This window comes from Amborella trichopoda, chromosome 4, assembly GCF_054954075.1.
Source record: "Amborella trichopoda isolate Santa Cruz 75 chromosome 4, AtrichopodaSantaCruz75HAP2 v2.0, whole genome shotgun sequence".
Taxonomy (NCBI): domain Eukaryota; kingdom Viridiplantae; phylum Streptophyta; class Magnoliopsida; order Amborellales; family Amborellaceae; genus Amborella; species Amborella trichopoda.
The window spans coordinates 38,916,321-38,931,819 of NC_142339.1; the positions used below are offsets into that span (position 1 = coordinate 38,916,321).

At 43.8% G+C, this 15,499-nt stretch overlaps 1 protein-coding gene across 1 annotated transcript in view; it reads right to left on the reverse strand.

The window, feature by feature from the left end:
- REV7 (DNA-binding HORMA family protein) overlaps positions 1-13,535 on the reverse strand; it is a 34,083-nt gene extending 20,548 nt beyond the window's left edge. The window contains exons 1-3 of the mRNA XM_011629635.3: positions 13,465-13,535; positions 13,302-13,382; positions 12,988-13,100 (exon numbers count right to left, since the gene is read on the reverse strand). Of these exons, the coding sequence (XP_011627937.1) occupies positions 12,988-13,100; positions 13,302-13,382; positions 13,465-13,492 (222 nt within the window). The 5' untranslated portion in view covers positions 13,493-13,535. The remainder of the gene's footprint in view (positions 1-12,987; positions 13,101-13,301; positions 13,383-13,464) is intronic.
- Positions 13,536-15,499: the final 1,964 nt, after the last annotated feature.

Below are 15,499 nucleotides of genomic sequence, written 5' to 3' on the forward strand. Positions count from 1 at the left end.
TCTTTGCAAAGAAGAAGAGAAGCAACAGCGTAGAGAAGGAATATACTCAGTGATTCAAAAAGCAGACCGCCCAGTGCCTAGGCCTAGGTGGTCAAAAAGGCCTGGACGCGTTGCCCAGGCGTAGACGGCCAATCTGGGTGGCAGTCCCTGAGCGGCCACCTAGGCGATATGGAACCTGCCTAGGCGGGCGCCCAGCCCAGCTCAGGGCGGCCGCCCAAGGCCTACGCCCCGCCTAGGCAATACGGAAATTTTTTTTTTTTGGTTGTATTGATTTTTATAAAAAATATAAAGGGTTAGAAAAATGGTTTTAAGTTCATTTGAAACCTAAAACTTATTGGAGCTTATTTTAGAGAGAGAAAACCTCCAAAAAACTAGTTTTTGGTGATTTCTTTAAGATCGAAGGGTCTCAAAGTTCACAAAAATTGATCAAAACATCACCCATTGATATTAGATTTAATTTTTGATAGTTTATAAATCTATTGGGGGTTTTTTAAAAGATTTTGAGTTCTTAAAAGCATCTTTGAGGTGAAAGTTTGAAGATTGAGCAATCAAACTCAAAGTAAGTGCCCTAAATACCTAATTTTTATTTTTTATACTATATATCTTTTTTTTATTCAAATGGGCATCCTTTTTGGATTCTACCGGGCCGCCTAGGCACTGGGAGGCCTGGACTTCCCCTGGTCACCTAGGACCTGCCTAACGCTTTTTGAAACATTGAATATACCTCTATTTCTATGTGCTAATATGTGTGGTTGATTGCCAATAATTGTTTAAGAGTAATGAGCACATGACTTGCCTGAGTCAACACGAGCATCGGCAAAGTTTAAAGACTCACCCAACTCTTTCCAAGAATTACACTATTTTGGAAACATTTTCCAAAACACAGCTAAGTCTTGCCATCATTTCCTGGGACCAGGCAAAACCTCAAGTAGAGTTCAGAATTTCCTTTTTTTTTTTTTCCTTTCTAAATTGTTGGCAATTGTATCAGCTGACAAAGGAGTACATGGGATATCTGTTTGTAATGGTCAGCATATGTTTTGTAATGCTTTGGATTTTGAAGCAAGTGACTTAGATGATGCATTAACACTACCAATTAAAAAGCAGCTGCAGGTAAGAGTCAACGGAAGTTGCAAAGGCAGAGCATAAAAGTCAGACAAAATCAGGAATTTAATTTGCTAGGTAGGATTGGATTCTCCATGATAAAACATGAAGAGAAGATTGCAACTGTGAATGTTATTTTTTTCTGTTTCTCTAGATAGTCATGTATCCATTAATCATGATGACGAATCCATCATTTTCTAGATAATCTGAATATTCATTGAATATGAATGTCAACTTCTCAGTTTACTATCAAATTATGTGGATACCATGTCACTGAATCCTAAAAATCAGAAAAGAATAACAAAAAAGCTTTTGTTGTATATCATACATGCATTTGTGTTTAGAAAATTTGCCAACTAAGAGGTGGCAATACAGAAACAAGTCTACAAGTAACAAATGACGTATATAAAGAAACAGCATAGCATGTGCTCTCAATATCAGTAAATTTCTAATTTTCTAGATGAGCATCACCAAGCCCTTTGCAGTAAATTGATATCACTATTATTAATGGTAGAAAATTGAACGGAAGTACTCCAAGATTTTAGTCTTATGGAAAGAGGACCAAATAAGATTTATAAATGTTTGTAAATTTATGATGGGTAGATGTTATACAATGAAAATAATCATCATGAGGTTGTCTGGTATTAACTTAAAGAATCCGCATAGAAATTGACTTTTATTTGACAATGGAATAACAAGATTGGAGTTTGAAAAATATAAAATAATGGCATAGCTTGCAACATGAGAAGATTAAGTAAGAACTCAAGTCACAGACTACTATAATTTGGTTTCTACATAAAATTACTGCTATAATTTGGTTTCGGTTCCAATTCTGTGCAAGTCAGCTAAAGACACGGCCAGACTTAGTTGATTCATTTAACTGGCCCAGCCATTAGAGTCAGGAGTCTCCTATCCCTTTTGAAGGAAAACATTTCATAGCTGCCAAATAGGTGATTTTTTGTAATTTATGCATGTGAAAGGAGAATCTCAATTTCCCCTTACCATAAGTACCATTTGAAAACAACCTATAAGAAGGGTTCTCTTTTGCGCACATGGTATGGTCATATGGACAACAGCAAGATAACCTACGACGATAATATATACTATCATTATTTCTCCAAAGAACACGTTCATTCTCTCTTAAAGATGAAGAATCAATGGAACTCACAATTATTGTAAGTGTATCAATGCAGTACCACACCCAAAATGATAATAGAGCATATAGCACGGATAGCATTTGATAACTTCCATTCTTTGTCTAATGACAACTTTGTTGTCCATTTAGGGTTTTAAATTGGAGTTCTCAATCATCATCACTCACGACACCCTTCATTCCTCTATTTGTACCTTTTTCTTGTATTGTCAAAGACTAATGCCAACTCAAATCTGTGTGAAGTAGACATGGAGATAACTTCCCAACAGGCATTGTCAATGAATCACCAAGGATACATTGGTTTCTTGAATAGAAATGGCATCTCAATACGTGATCTAAGAATAGGACCACACCTGAGAATTTGCTCCCAGATAAGAATAGGTCTTAAAATTTGGGCTGATCTATAGTTGCTTTTGTGAATGACTAGTGGTTAAAGAAGTTCAACTAAATTCCATAACAGAATGTGTTTGTGTATATTCAGATGTTTGGAGCTATGATGCACATATACAACTACTAACACAGTAAACAAAAACATGTTTTCAACATATATACAAATCTTTTCAATATCATCCAACACAAAAACATGCTTTCGACATATATATAAATTTTTTCAATATCATCCTACACAGCTACACACTCATTTTGATGTATCCATGCACGCACATGCATGCAGCACACAAATGCCTACAAAGTCATATATCGATTGATTGGCCTAATCATACTAGTTTTTAACCAAATTTGCAAGATTCTTACATCATGTTCATGATAAATACCTTTTCCTTTATTTTAATACTATACATGCCACTCATGTAGAAACCCCTATTCTCAGTTATAGTCCGCCTTTGTACTTTCTGTAGAAGTCATGCAACATTACATTGGTTAGTTGAGGACATAAATCTAAGTTGCAACATGAACGACAGGTTTTTAACTCATTCCTATTTGACCAGCAGTTGACATAGTACCTATCATGCACACATTTTACACCAACTCCCCTAAAGAATTGAGAGTCAAATTGTCTCCTTTGATTCCAACTCCAGTTAAATTGCTTCTTTTAGCATCTCAGTCACATTCAAATGATGACAAGCAGCATAACTTTGTTTTGTAGAATATATAAGCAATCAAGGGTTTGTAAGCCTTCAAAAAATGAAAAATAAGGATACAGCTGCTCCATGACTCTCCCTCTTCATCGTCTCCCGCATCTGCCTCCTCATCAATGTCATCCCCCTCTTCCCCACATTCCTCCCTGCTGGAATGATATCTATTCATCAATGTCATCCCCCTCTTCCCCACATTCCTCCCTGCTGGAATGATATCTATGACCTTTACCCCAAACCGCCTCCTCCTCCACCTAGGTCAGCGGCAGCCCCACCTCTCGCAACCCCCCTTTCTCATTCCAGGGCTTCTTACTCTCAAGTCGCAGCCACTCTTAAGCCTGTCTCCACCCCCCCTCTAAACCTCCCCCCGCATCCGCCCAAGGTTCCTAGTCTGGCAGTCAGATCTCCCTTCCTTCTTTTTGCGTCTCTGTCCCTCTTGATGAAGTGGAGAAGACTAAGCCTAAGCTTCAAGCGTCGTTAATAGGAAGCTTCCGTCCTGCTCGCCAAGACATCAGAGGCATTGAAAAGGCCGCTCAGAAACACTGGGGGGAGCCTAATCTCAGTTGTAGACGCATCTCCAGTGGTGACATCCTTTTCTCTTTCCCCTCCTCAAAAAGTGCTCTACTCGAGCTTCAGGGTACGAACACTTTCTCCTTCCATGGAGCACGGCGCTCTCTTCGGGCCTGGTCACCTTCTAAAGGGTCTTTCAAGAAACAAAGGGTGTGGCTTATCTTTAACCACATCCCTCTTCATACGTGGTCTCGTGATACTTTCCGGCGTCTTGCTTCCGGGTGCGGGTCTCTCATCTCGATTCACTGGATTTCGATTGAATTCCTCCCCCTGGGTTCAATACAAGTTCTGATGGAATTATTGGACCCCAGCCTCCTTCCCAAAGTTATGTGGCTTGAGGTGGGTAACCTTTACTACCCCGTTTCGATCTCTTGGAAACCGGCTTCCCCCCCTTCCCCTCATTTCCTTCATAATGAGGCCCCAGTTGTTGCTTCGTAGCCCAGCTTGTTCCCTGGACCCTGGTCGCTACGAAAGCCCGTCTGCGCAGAAGGCGTCGACGGCCTCCTGATCTGGTCTTAGTCAAAGGTTGCCACCCCAACTCCAAGCCCCCCTCCTTTCGCCTCCGCTGCGCCCTCCCAACCAATCGTGCCCTGAGCTGGCCTGGCTTGCCCCGGCTACCGCTGCTCCCCCCTCCTTTAGCCGTCGACCCAGTAAGGAGACCCAGTCGTGCCCTGAGCGGGCCTCGCTTGCCCCGGTTACTGAAGCTCCCCCCTCCTTCAGCCGTCGACCAGGTAAGGGGACCCAGAGCGTGACTCCGCCCTTCTTGGGCCCTTCCTCGGACCCGGGCCCATCTTTTTCAAATTTCCCTCCTTCTCTGCCTGTCCACCCTCTCTCGCCTTACACGTGCCCCCCCTCCTGCTTTCCCTTCTGCACAACGGTCGCCATCTCCTGCTCCTTCTGACCACGTCTCGGCTATGGCGTCCTCCAGCCCACTGACATCTCCTGACTCTCTGTTGGCACCGCATTCCCCCTCTTTTTGGTTCCCTTCTCCGACTCTCAGTGATCAACGGCTACCTCCAACCCACCTACCCCTACCCCTTCCTCCTAATGCTCTCCACTTGTCACCCTCTCCTGCCCCCACCGTCCCTTCTTTACCTACTTCGCTTTCGTCCTCCCTCCCCTCTAAGGACGTGCTTACGGCCCCCGTCGTTGATCCCTCCCTCTCCCCACCGTTTGTTCCCTATCCCCTTGTTGGTGTCGGGCCATGATCATGTTTTTCTTAACATTGATCTATGCTCGGCAGCGCAGTCTCTCTCTCCTCTTCTGCCTTCGATGCCGGGCCTCTCCCTTGTACGTGGCCCAGCCTCATCCACCGCCTCTTTGTCTTCTCTGGCCTTTCACACGTGTCCCTCCACTACTGTTACCCTTTCGACTTCTTGCGGCTCTCGCCTTTCTCTCTCTTCAGCGCCTCTTGCCAAGCCTACTTTGGTGACTGCCACGCCGCCTTCTACGGTTCCAGGTGTACCTGTTGTACTGCCATCTGGCATCCTCCTGCTTTTGAGCACCTTGTCTCTTCTCTACCTCCGCCGCCGTTGCGAGACGCCATCTCTGGCCTCGTCTCCCAATCTTTCACCCTCTCTTCTTTGGAGTGTCGCGTGGCTCCCTTAGGGTGGCGGCCGGATGCCTTCTTATCTCCTTTCGACCTTTTCTCCTTTCTCTATCCCCTCCTCTGGTTGTTCCTCCCTCTGGTTTCCTTCTAGGTCTGCCTGCTTTCCTCCCCTTTTCACCTGCGTTCCTCCCCATACCTCCTCCTCCCCCTCCCTCCTCTGCCTCTACTTTGTGACCCTACCCGCTCTCTCCTCTTGTCCTCTATGGATTCCTCTCCCCCCAACTGGGACTTGGAGCTTACTCATCCCTCTCTGGACTTCTATAACTCCCTAGGTCTTGTTCCCCACGTTGTTAAGGTTCAAAGGGTGCACTCCCCCCATCACTGTCTTGGGCGCTTTTGCCTTTCTTACCACTCCGTTTCGGTCTCTCACTTCCTAGCCTTATGTCCTCCCCCTGCCCTACTCACTCCCCCTGATCCCTCTCCTCTCTCCCCCCCCCTTCCCCCTTCTCTTGGCTTCCCTCCCCTTCTGGGTCTCTTCCACTGTCGGCCATCCCCCATCTGCCTCTGGTCCCTCTCCTTCTCTCTCCTCACCCTCCGTCCCCCTCGTCCTCTCTTCCTCTTCTTTCCGTAATCCCTCTCCCCCCCCTGCCCTTTAATGTGCTCCCTCCTCTTCCTTCTGATCTTTACCCGTCTCTCCCCCCCCCCCCCCCTCACTCTTTTGCAGGAGGATGACCAGAATGTTGCTCAACAAGAGGAGCCCATCTCTCCTCCCTTGTCTTCGGCCATAGATGGGGGGATCGACGGTGATGGGCCCTTCACACCAGAAGATGCACCCACAACGCCCCTCTCTCCCCCCCCCGATGGTCTCTGCTCACAAGGGGGTCGACTGGGATGAGCCAGATTGAGACTTGGAAAGAATGAAGGACCTGTACCGTGTGATGGGGTTCCAGTACGACGGCCCTGAAGGTCCAGCACACCGTTTCATGCTAGCCGACCCCCAGAGCCGCATGGAGGTGGGTTTCAAGGGAAAGAGGGAGCTTCTGAACCTCTTTTCTTCCTTAGCTGACCAAGGTCCCTCCTCTATTGAAGGGTCCCATCCTCCCCCACAAGACTGATCTGTGAGGCGTTCACCCAAAATAGCATCTCTTCTCCACTCTTCTTCATGAAGATAGCCTCTTGGAATATCAGAGGCCTAGGTCATCCTTTGAAAAGGAAGGCCATCAAGGACCTGTCCTCCAAACATTGTCCTTCCATCCTAGCCATCACTGAAACAAAGAGCCCAGAACCCTCCCTACTCCAAGTTCGTCAGGTTTGGGTTAGGCGACCTAGCCAGTGGGTAGCTCTACCAGCGGAAGGTGTTTCAAGGGGAATCTGGGTTATCTGGGAACCTACCGAGTATATCCTTAATTCTTCGCATGTCGGGGATTTCTCTGTCACCCTTCTTCTGTCCAGAGTCTCTGACGGCCTGGAATGGAAATTCTCGGCCATTTACGGACCCTGTTCTTCGGCCTGTAGACCGCGACTGTGGTTCGAGTTGGACTTTGTCGCTTCTCTCCCTCATCTTATATGGTGCCTAGGTGGGGATTTTAATATCACACGGTGGTCCCACGGACGAAACTCCACCTCCCAAATCTCTCAGGGTATGGTTGAGTTTTCTAACTTTATAACCAGGAACAACCTGTTAGACATCCCTCTCCAAGGCAACAGATTTACCTGATCCAGTCACTCTTCTCAACCGTCACTCTCCAAATTGGATAGGTTTTTGTTTTCCATTGACTGGGAAGAACAGTTCCCAGGTTCTCACTCTGTGGCCCTGCCTAAACCTGTCTCTGACCATTGTCCCATCCTCTCATCTACCTTAGTAATTAACAGGGGTCCTAAACCTTTTAGATTCGAATTGGCTTGGCTGGAAGAGAAGTCCCTTTCCTCTCTGATACCTATCTAGTGAAATTCCTTCTCTACCCAAGTCAACGATGGAGCAGGTTTCAGACTTCAATGGAAAATTCAATTACTCAAAGCCTCGCTTAAATCCTGGAGATCGACTATTTCAGGGAACATTTCTCTTATCAAGTCAGATCCCCTGTCCTCTTCTGAAGCTGATCTCAGAACCCAAACAAAACTTAATTATCTCTCCACTCTGAAAAAAGAAGAGATTTTGGGGTATCAAAGGTCAAGGGTCAACTGGCTAAAAACAGGGGACCACAATACCCGGTTCTTCCACAGGATTGCTAATTGTCGCAGGAGAGACAATACAATCTCAACCATTAGAGTAAACAACTGTATTTTAAAACAACCAGCAGAGATCGAATCAGCAATCATCAACTTCTTCCAGAACCTTTGCACTGCCCCTTCCGGACCTAGACCTTGCATGACTGACTTAGATTTCTTGACTCTTTCGTAAGAACAGGCAATCTGGTTAGAACGTCCTCGAAGATGAAATCCTTAAAGCTTTGGACAACCTTGCTAAAGACAAAGCTCCTGGGCCTGATGGGTTTCCTGTCGCCCCTTTTAAGACCTTTTGGGAAACTTTTCGCTTGGATTTCTTAAGTTTCTTCGTTGAGTTTTTTCAGTGGGGTATTCTTAACAAATCCATCAATGCTACGTTCATCGCTCTGGTTCCTAAGGTCGAAGGGGCAGAGGAACTTAAGGACTTCCGTCCCATAAGCTTGCTCAACTCTACTTATAAAATCCTCTCTACGGTTCTGGCCTCTAGACTCCAACAGGTTCTTCCTTCAGTCATCTCCCCTCGCAGTCAGCCTTCATTAAAAGTAGATTGATCCTTGATGGGGCTTTGATAGCTAACGAATGCATTCACTCGAGACACCTAGCCAAAAAACCAGGTCTCATTTTCAAAATTGACTGGGAAAAGGCCTATGATCATGTTAACTGGTCAGTTCTGAATGAGAATATGGTTTGTATGGGCTTTCGAGACTGGTGGCGTAAATGGATGAGGGGGTGCTTCTCTCACCCCTGCTTCTCTATCCTTATCAACTGTACTCCCAAAAGGTACTTCCAGTCTTCGAGAGGCCAGCAACAAGGGGACCCTCTGTCCCCTGTCCTTTTCACTATCTCGACTGAGGTCTTTAGCCATTCCCTAGCTCGGCTTTACCAAGCTAACTTTCTCTAGCTTTATCTCCTCAAGAAGAGGATCCATAGTGTCGCATCTACAATATGCAAACGATACGTTGATTTTCCTCGATGCCTCCCCCTCCGAGGTGGAAAACCTCAGAATTTACCTTAAATGTTTTCAAATGGCTACTAGTTTCAAAGTAAATATGGTGAAATAAAAAATGATGGGTGTTTCCATCACTACCAACCTTATTAGAGACCTCATTACAGAGTGGGAATGTCAAGTGGAGGACCTACCAACTTCATACTTGGGCCTCCCTCTAGGCTTGCCTTTTTCTAGGCTTGCCTCCCTCTAAGCCTCGGAAAACCTAAAAAGAGACACTGGTCCCATGTCATTGATAAGGTGAACAGACGGCTGCCAGGTTGGAAAGGAACATACCTGTCACAAGCAGGTAGAACCACTCTTATCAAAGCCACCCTAACCAATGCACCAGTTTATTTGATGTGTCTCTTTCAAATTCCGGCCTCGGTGGCTAATCGAATTGATCAACTCATGAGGAACTTCCTTTGGTCGGGACAAGCAGATAAAACTAAGTTTCATCTTATCTCCTGGGACAAGGTTTTGTTACCCAAAAACCAAGGGGGATTGGGCATTAGAAACTTGAGAAAACATAACCTCGCCCTCTTAGGGAAATGGTGGTGGTGTTTGGCCACCCAGTCGGAATCCCTTTGGGCTCAAGTACTACGGAACAAGTACAAAATTCCAGTACACTCTTAGATCCTAGAGACCAAACCTTGGTCTAATGCTTCAGGGGTGTGGAGGTCCTTAACAGCCACACTTGAGCTTTTCAAGAAAAATATTAGATTTTGCCCAAGATTAGGTTCTAGAGTGCGATTCTAGACCGAGTCGACCGACAGTCATACCCCTTTAAGGGAATGCTATCCATCTCTATTCTCAATCGCGGTGAATAGAGAGACTACTGTTGAGGATGAGTTTAGATTGGAAGAAGGAAGAAGACGATGGCATCCCTCTTTTCGAAGGAACCCTTCAAAGGGGGAATCCAATCAATTCCTCTCTCTCGTCACTGTGGTACAAAACCTTTATTCCTATTCAGCGAAGGGACAGGTTGGCGTGGTCCCTTGCTCCCTCAGGGGATTTTACGGTGGCTTCATTCTATAAAAAGCTCACCCAACCCCCTACTTTCCCTCTCAATCCTACATCGATCCTTTCTCAGGTGGGGCAGATTATTGCGCCTCCAAAGGTCCAAACTTTCAATGGGATCGCAGGTTCAAGCAAGGCTCTCACTGTGGATCACCTACAAAGGAAAGGGATCCCTATTCCTAATAGGTGTATCATGTGCTTGTGCCAAGAGGAATCAAATAACCATCTGTTCCTGTATTGTAATGCGGCCCATAGTTTATGGAGTCAACTTCTACAACTGTTCGAGGTGCAATGGGTTCTACCTCCAACAGTTAAAGACCTCTTCGCTTTGAACTTGGTTGCGCACTGGCCGAAGGCGGGTAAAATCCTATGGAAAGCAACAGTGGCTGCAACAATTTGGACCATTTGGAAAGAAAGGAACGCCAGAAGTTTCAGGGACAGGCTTTTCCTGGCCCTTCGCTCTACTTTAAGGTTACATCATTAGTACCCTTTTGGGCATCAAACCATCTCTGGTTCAACGGTATCCCTAGGAACTCCTTCCTCTCGAATTGAGAGCATATTCTACCCCACAATTAAATCTGCATGGAAACCTGCATGGAAACCTCCCCCCCAAGGAGCAATCAAATCAAATTAAATCTGCATGGAAATCTGCATCGAAACCTCCCCCCCAAGGAGCAATCAAATTAAATTTTGACGGCTGCTCTTTAGGCAACCCAGGCCACGCAGGGGCAGGAGGGGTTTTTAGAGACCACCTTCAAAATGTTATCTTTTCCTACTCCGAATATCTCGTCACCCAAGATTCACAGTTTGCTGAATCTATGGCTCTCCTTAGAGGGATACAGAGTTTTGATCCGTCATGAGGACGGTCTCTCCTTGTGGAAGGAGACGCTAGAAACATTATCTCTTGGGCTTCTAGGACTGCGCCCCCCCCTTAGTATCTAGTGCCTATTTTTTATGAGATTGAGGACCTTTGCAAGGATATGCCAATCTTATGGGCGCATATCTCGAGGACATCGAATGGGCTCGCCGATCAGCTAGCCAAGGACGGAGCCATGGCCGACGCAGATGAATAGACATTTCCACAGCTCTTTTTGGGTCAGGCACGAAGCACGCACTTTACTCGATCTCCTCTTAGAAGGGGTCCTTTTTTGTTCTACTCATTCGTTCCTTTTTGTTTTCTCTCTTATACATGTTCTGATTACAGTGTAAGGGGATAATTTTTAACCCCATTTTGTATAGGGTCCAACGACCTATTCTTTTTTACCAGAAGTATCAGCTTTTAGGTACTCTTGGATGAACCTTCTTCTCTTGTATCTATCCTTTTAAATCAATACAATTGTTAACAACTATCAAAAAAAAAAGAGGGTTTGTAAGCCATTCAAAGCAAGAAACTGCAATGTTAGAGAAAGTAATAGGCAAAATCATCACCCCATAGAAAGGAGAGCCCTCATTGGATCATCATTATGGGAAAGGTGGCTTCGTCAAGAGAGAGAAATAAGGGCTTCCTGTATTGAGATGCAAGGCATTTATAAACAGAGAAGCAAGCTCCCTATAGAGAGAAACAATACTATAGTGCCTCCTACAAAGTGAGAAGTTGATTTCTCGTAGAAAAGCGGCTCTCATGAAAATTTTGGGTGATTTGTCCTTTTAGTAAGAGAGAGGCTCAGTTGCTCTCAAGGTTCTCGTTCTAGATAGTGGTTTATTTGAGGAATAAAAATCGGAGATCAAGGGGTGATGTCGGTGAGAACTAGTCTAAAAGGGTTGCTTGACTTGGTTTTGTCAAGGGTTAGAGAAGTAATTGTGTCCCAAAATCTATAATGTAACTCTTATCAGTGCAATGGATTTCAGTTTGCTACACCTTTGGATACATCCCCTTTGGAGAAAACCAAGTAAATCCTTATGTTCTTGTACTTTTATGCTTTATTTCTTGCATTATATTCATATTCTTGCATATTTGTTTCTAGCCAGTTAAGTACACGATCCAAGTGGGATCCAACTTTTGAGGCTCTGTTTCTACATCCAAGAGGATTCTTAAATCCTGCCACTACACTCCTAAATTGCAATAAACATGTCTCTAAAGAGTTGAAGATTAAAGCCCGTATAAATCAGATGTGGATCCATTTCTTCTCCCTTAAAGCCTTCTAATGTCAACAGTCCTTTTTTGGCTAAAGCATTTTAAGTTTTTTGGCTACGTAAAAAATTGGGTCAAAGAGGTGGGTAGACCATGGTGTATTCAGTAACAGCAAAGCCTGAAGCAGCTTCCTACCCCTAACATTTCTCCCTTCACTGAATGCTCATGCCGCAAAGTCAATAGGCAATTTGGGGAAGAAACTCATTGGATTTTAACGATCGTGAGGCAATATCATGCATAGTTTTGTCCAATTTCACAAGACATGTATTCATCAATATATTACATTAAGTCTTGGAATCCTCAGGCAATTCCCATGCAGCGGATACATAAAAATAAAAGGATCAATTAGATATTATATACCTTTTTTTACTCCGTTTTCTCTCTTGTGGTTGGTTTTGAGCTTTCCCTTCCTTTTCGTGTATGGTTCCTCCAATTCGAGCATTCTTAGGCCGACTTTTAAGTACAAGAATTAAAAGTACAGTATACAGTTATACACGACATAAATCCCGAGCCTTGATGAAAGGCCCGAGAGTTCTTGAATCACTAATATGAGTTTCTTATTCTAGGGCTTCTAGAGAGAAAATACTAGTAGCGAGGAATATTAGTGTGTAGAGAGATACTCCCTTTTGAGAAGCATGTGACTCTTTAGAAGAGTTCTAATTCCAAATGTCTCATGAGGGAATCCTGTCCAAAAGAGGAGTTATAATATTCCCTCTAGCCAATTTTATCCCAATTGAAAATTTATAAAACATAGGATTCCCTTTCCTTTCTCTCTACCATGAACAAATCCAATAGTACCACGAATGTTATTCCCTCTATTAACAACTAAGAAGACTGAAATTTCCATGGAGGTCCATAGTTTGAACTAACCAAAGGTTGTCCTTGGTTTGAACTGGACCTGCTTAATCCAACCAACCTCACCACGGTTTCTCCTCATGTAGTGTAATACAATAACTTGCACTATACACTGTATTCACTCCCATCCAAGCTTATGCTAAACAATATTTTATAACAAAGGACATGTAAACAAACTTTAGAGAATTAATCCACTAGAATCTCCCATCAATTGACCATACCCAAAATACAGAAAAAAGAACAGAAAAGAAGAGGCACATTTGGAGAAAAAGAGCACCACAGAGAGAGAGAGAGAGAGGGTACCTTTTGGATGAAATGGTAGAGGCCTGCAACAGCTGAATGTATGTAGTTTCTGAGCTGCGGATTGCGGGCCCTCTGCACGGCGATATTCATATAACGCCGCCTCTCAAATGCTTCTGCACGGTAACAAACAAACATGGAATGAAAAGCTTCACACCAAAGGAAAAAGGAAAAACATAAAAATGAAACTGAAATTCAGATCATCAAAGGAAAATGGAAAAAAAAGAAATAGGAAAAAAAAGTCCCCATTCAAACCCCTCAAAAACCCCTTTTCCTTTTACTTCAATTAAAATGGATAGGAAGAAGATCAAACGTACCAGGAGGATAAATGCCGCGAAGAAAGACCACTGAAGTAATGGAAACTTCCAAGAACTCGACCAATATCCTAGCTATCTCACCTGAAATACATATACAGAAAAGGCATCTTTAATGGCGGATATTTCACTGTAGGAGTGGAAATGGACATGGACATTGACAAACCTTGGGTTGCTAGGTTTCCACGATCCATTTGCCGTAAAGCTTCAAAGAGAGGGTTCTCTTCTTCAAACGACGAAATGGTGAGGAAACCGGAAACTTTGAAGGCCAATGGATGGTTGTCATGCTACATCTAACGATGTCTACAGCGTGTTACGGTTCTGTTGAAACCGCCAGTGCACTGCGGGGTGGAGGCTCCACGGTCAAAAGACCCATAGAATCACCCAGTTTCCAACAATTTTTTCTTTCGAGTACAAAAAGCCACAAGAGAATTGTGAGTCGGACTAAATGGGTCTATCCAGCTCACTTTAGATAGTGACCACTTTCGTCCACGAGTTCAATTTTTAAATGTAAAAATTTATAAAAAAAATAGTTAAGTGATAATTTATTTAATATTATTGCTCAATACTTTACTCATATTTTTTACTTAATTTTAAAAATATTATAAAATATACATGACTATGAGTTGAAATAGTTGAAAATACGTATTAAGTAGTCAAAAAATTAGGTAATAAATTTCCTTTAAGACATTGATTCATAGACAATTGTTTTTTTTTTGTTTAAATGTTACCAAGATTTCGTTAAGGTAACGAAGGCGTTACAAAGCAAAAGAACAAATAAAATAGGAAAAGAAAGCGAGAGGAAAAGGAGAAAAGAAGAAAGAAAAAGGGAGAGAGAGAAAGGGTTAGAGATTAAGGTGGGTGCGTAGCACTGCTAGCAAGGGCATCCACATCCAAATTGAATCCCCGACGAACATGGCAAAAGGACCCCTCACATGACCCTAACGAAAGAATAAGGACATCCATAAGGTTTTAGGACGTGGAATCTGGGTTGCAACACCAATTAATGACGTTAGCTGAGTCGCCCTTTGTCAGGACCTTGTTATGCACTAAATCAAGCATTTGCAGACCATGAAACAAGGCCCATAATTCAGCTTCGTTGATCTCACAGGAGGACAAGGATCCAAAGTAGGACTAGAGGATATCCCCACTGTCATTCCTGAGCAGTCCCCAATAGGCCCTTGTATTCGAGCGAACATGACCATCAAAATTAAGCTTAACCCAGTCCTCCGGAGCCCCGACCCAAGAGTAAACACAATGAGGCTGGCGCTTCTTAATGAACAAGAGCTCTCTAAAATGGGTAAAGAGCAAATCTTCAGAAACCGCCTTGAGAGGGAGGAAGGCATAGGCCCATGTGATAATGAATCTCTTGATGATTGCACAGAGAGCTTGTAAATCCCTACTTCGGCTCTTAAAGGTTCTAAGGTTTCTTTCTTTCCACAAGTTTCATAAGGAAGAGCAATCCTCCAGAGTTTGATACTAACTGCACTTGGTGCAACAGATCAAAGATGTGTTCCGGGTGTGGGAAGCTCCACTGGGGAACAGAACCCAGCCCTTTCCACATTTGATCAGCCACCATACAACGAATGAATATATGGTCGATGGTCTCTTATCCTGCTTACACATAATACATATTAGTTAAAATCATACCCCGCCTTCATAGTTGATCGATGATAAGCAGTCGATGGGAACCCAACAACCAAAGGAAAGATTTTACCCTAGAGGGGGTCTTACAGTCCTAGTATTTAATTAAATGAGACCCATAGGCAATGTACCTATCTTTGAAAAGTATTTGATATAAAGATTGAGATGAGAAAGAACTATTGGCCTCTAGAGACCAAATCAGTCTATCTTCTTTCCTAGGAAAGAAACAGAAACCGTATAAGGCAGAAAGCAAATAGGCCATTTGATATGCCATCTGATGATCCACCCTTCTGACATCCAAAATGATGTTCCACCATGATCTATTGTTGCCAAGGGATATCAAATTTGCTACCACTTCTTGCTTTTGAGTCGATCTTTTATATACATCAGGAAACATTGCCTTTAAGGGATATCCCCAAGCCACTTATTATGCTAAAATCTAGTCCGCCTTCCATCACCTAGAAGCATTCTAGAATACCCCAAGAACAATGGTCGCATTGCATTGATGCCCCTTCAGACTGGGGACAGGTTAACCAATGTATTGCGACGAGTCCTCA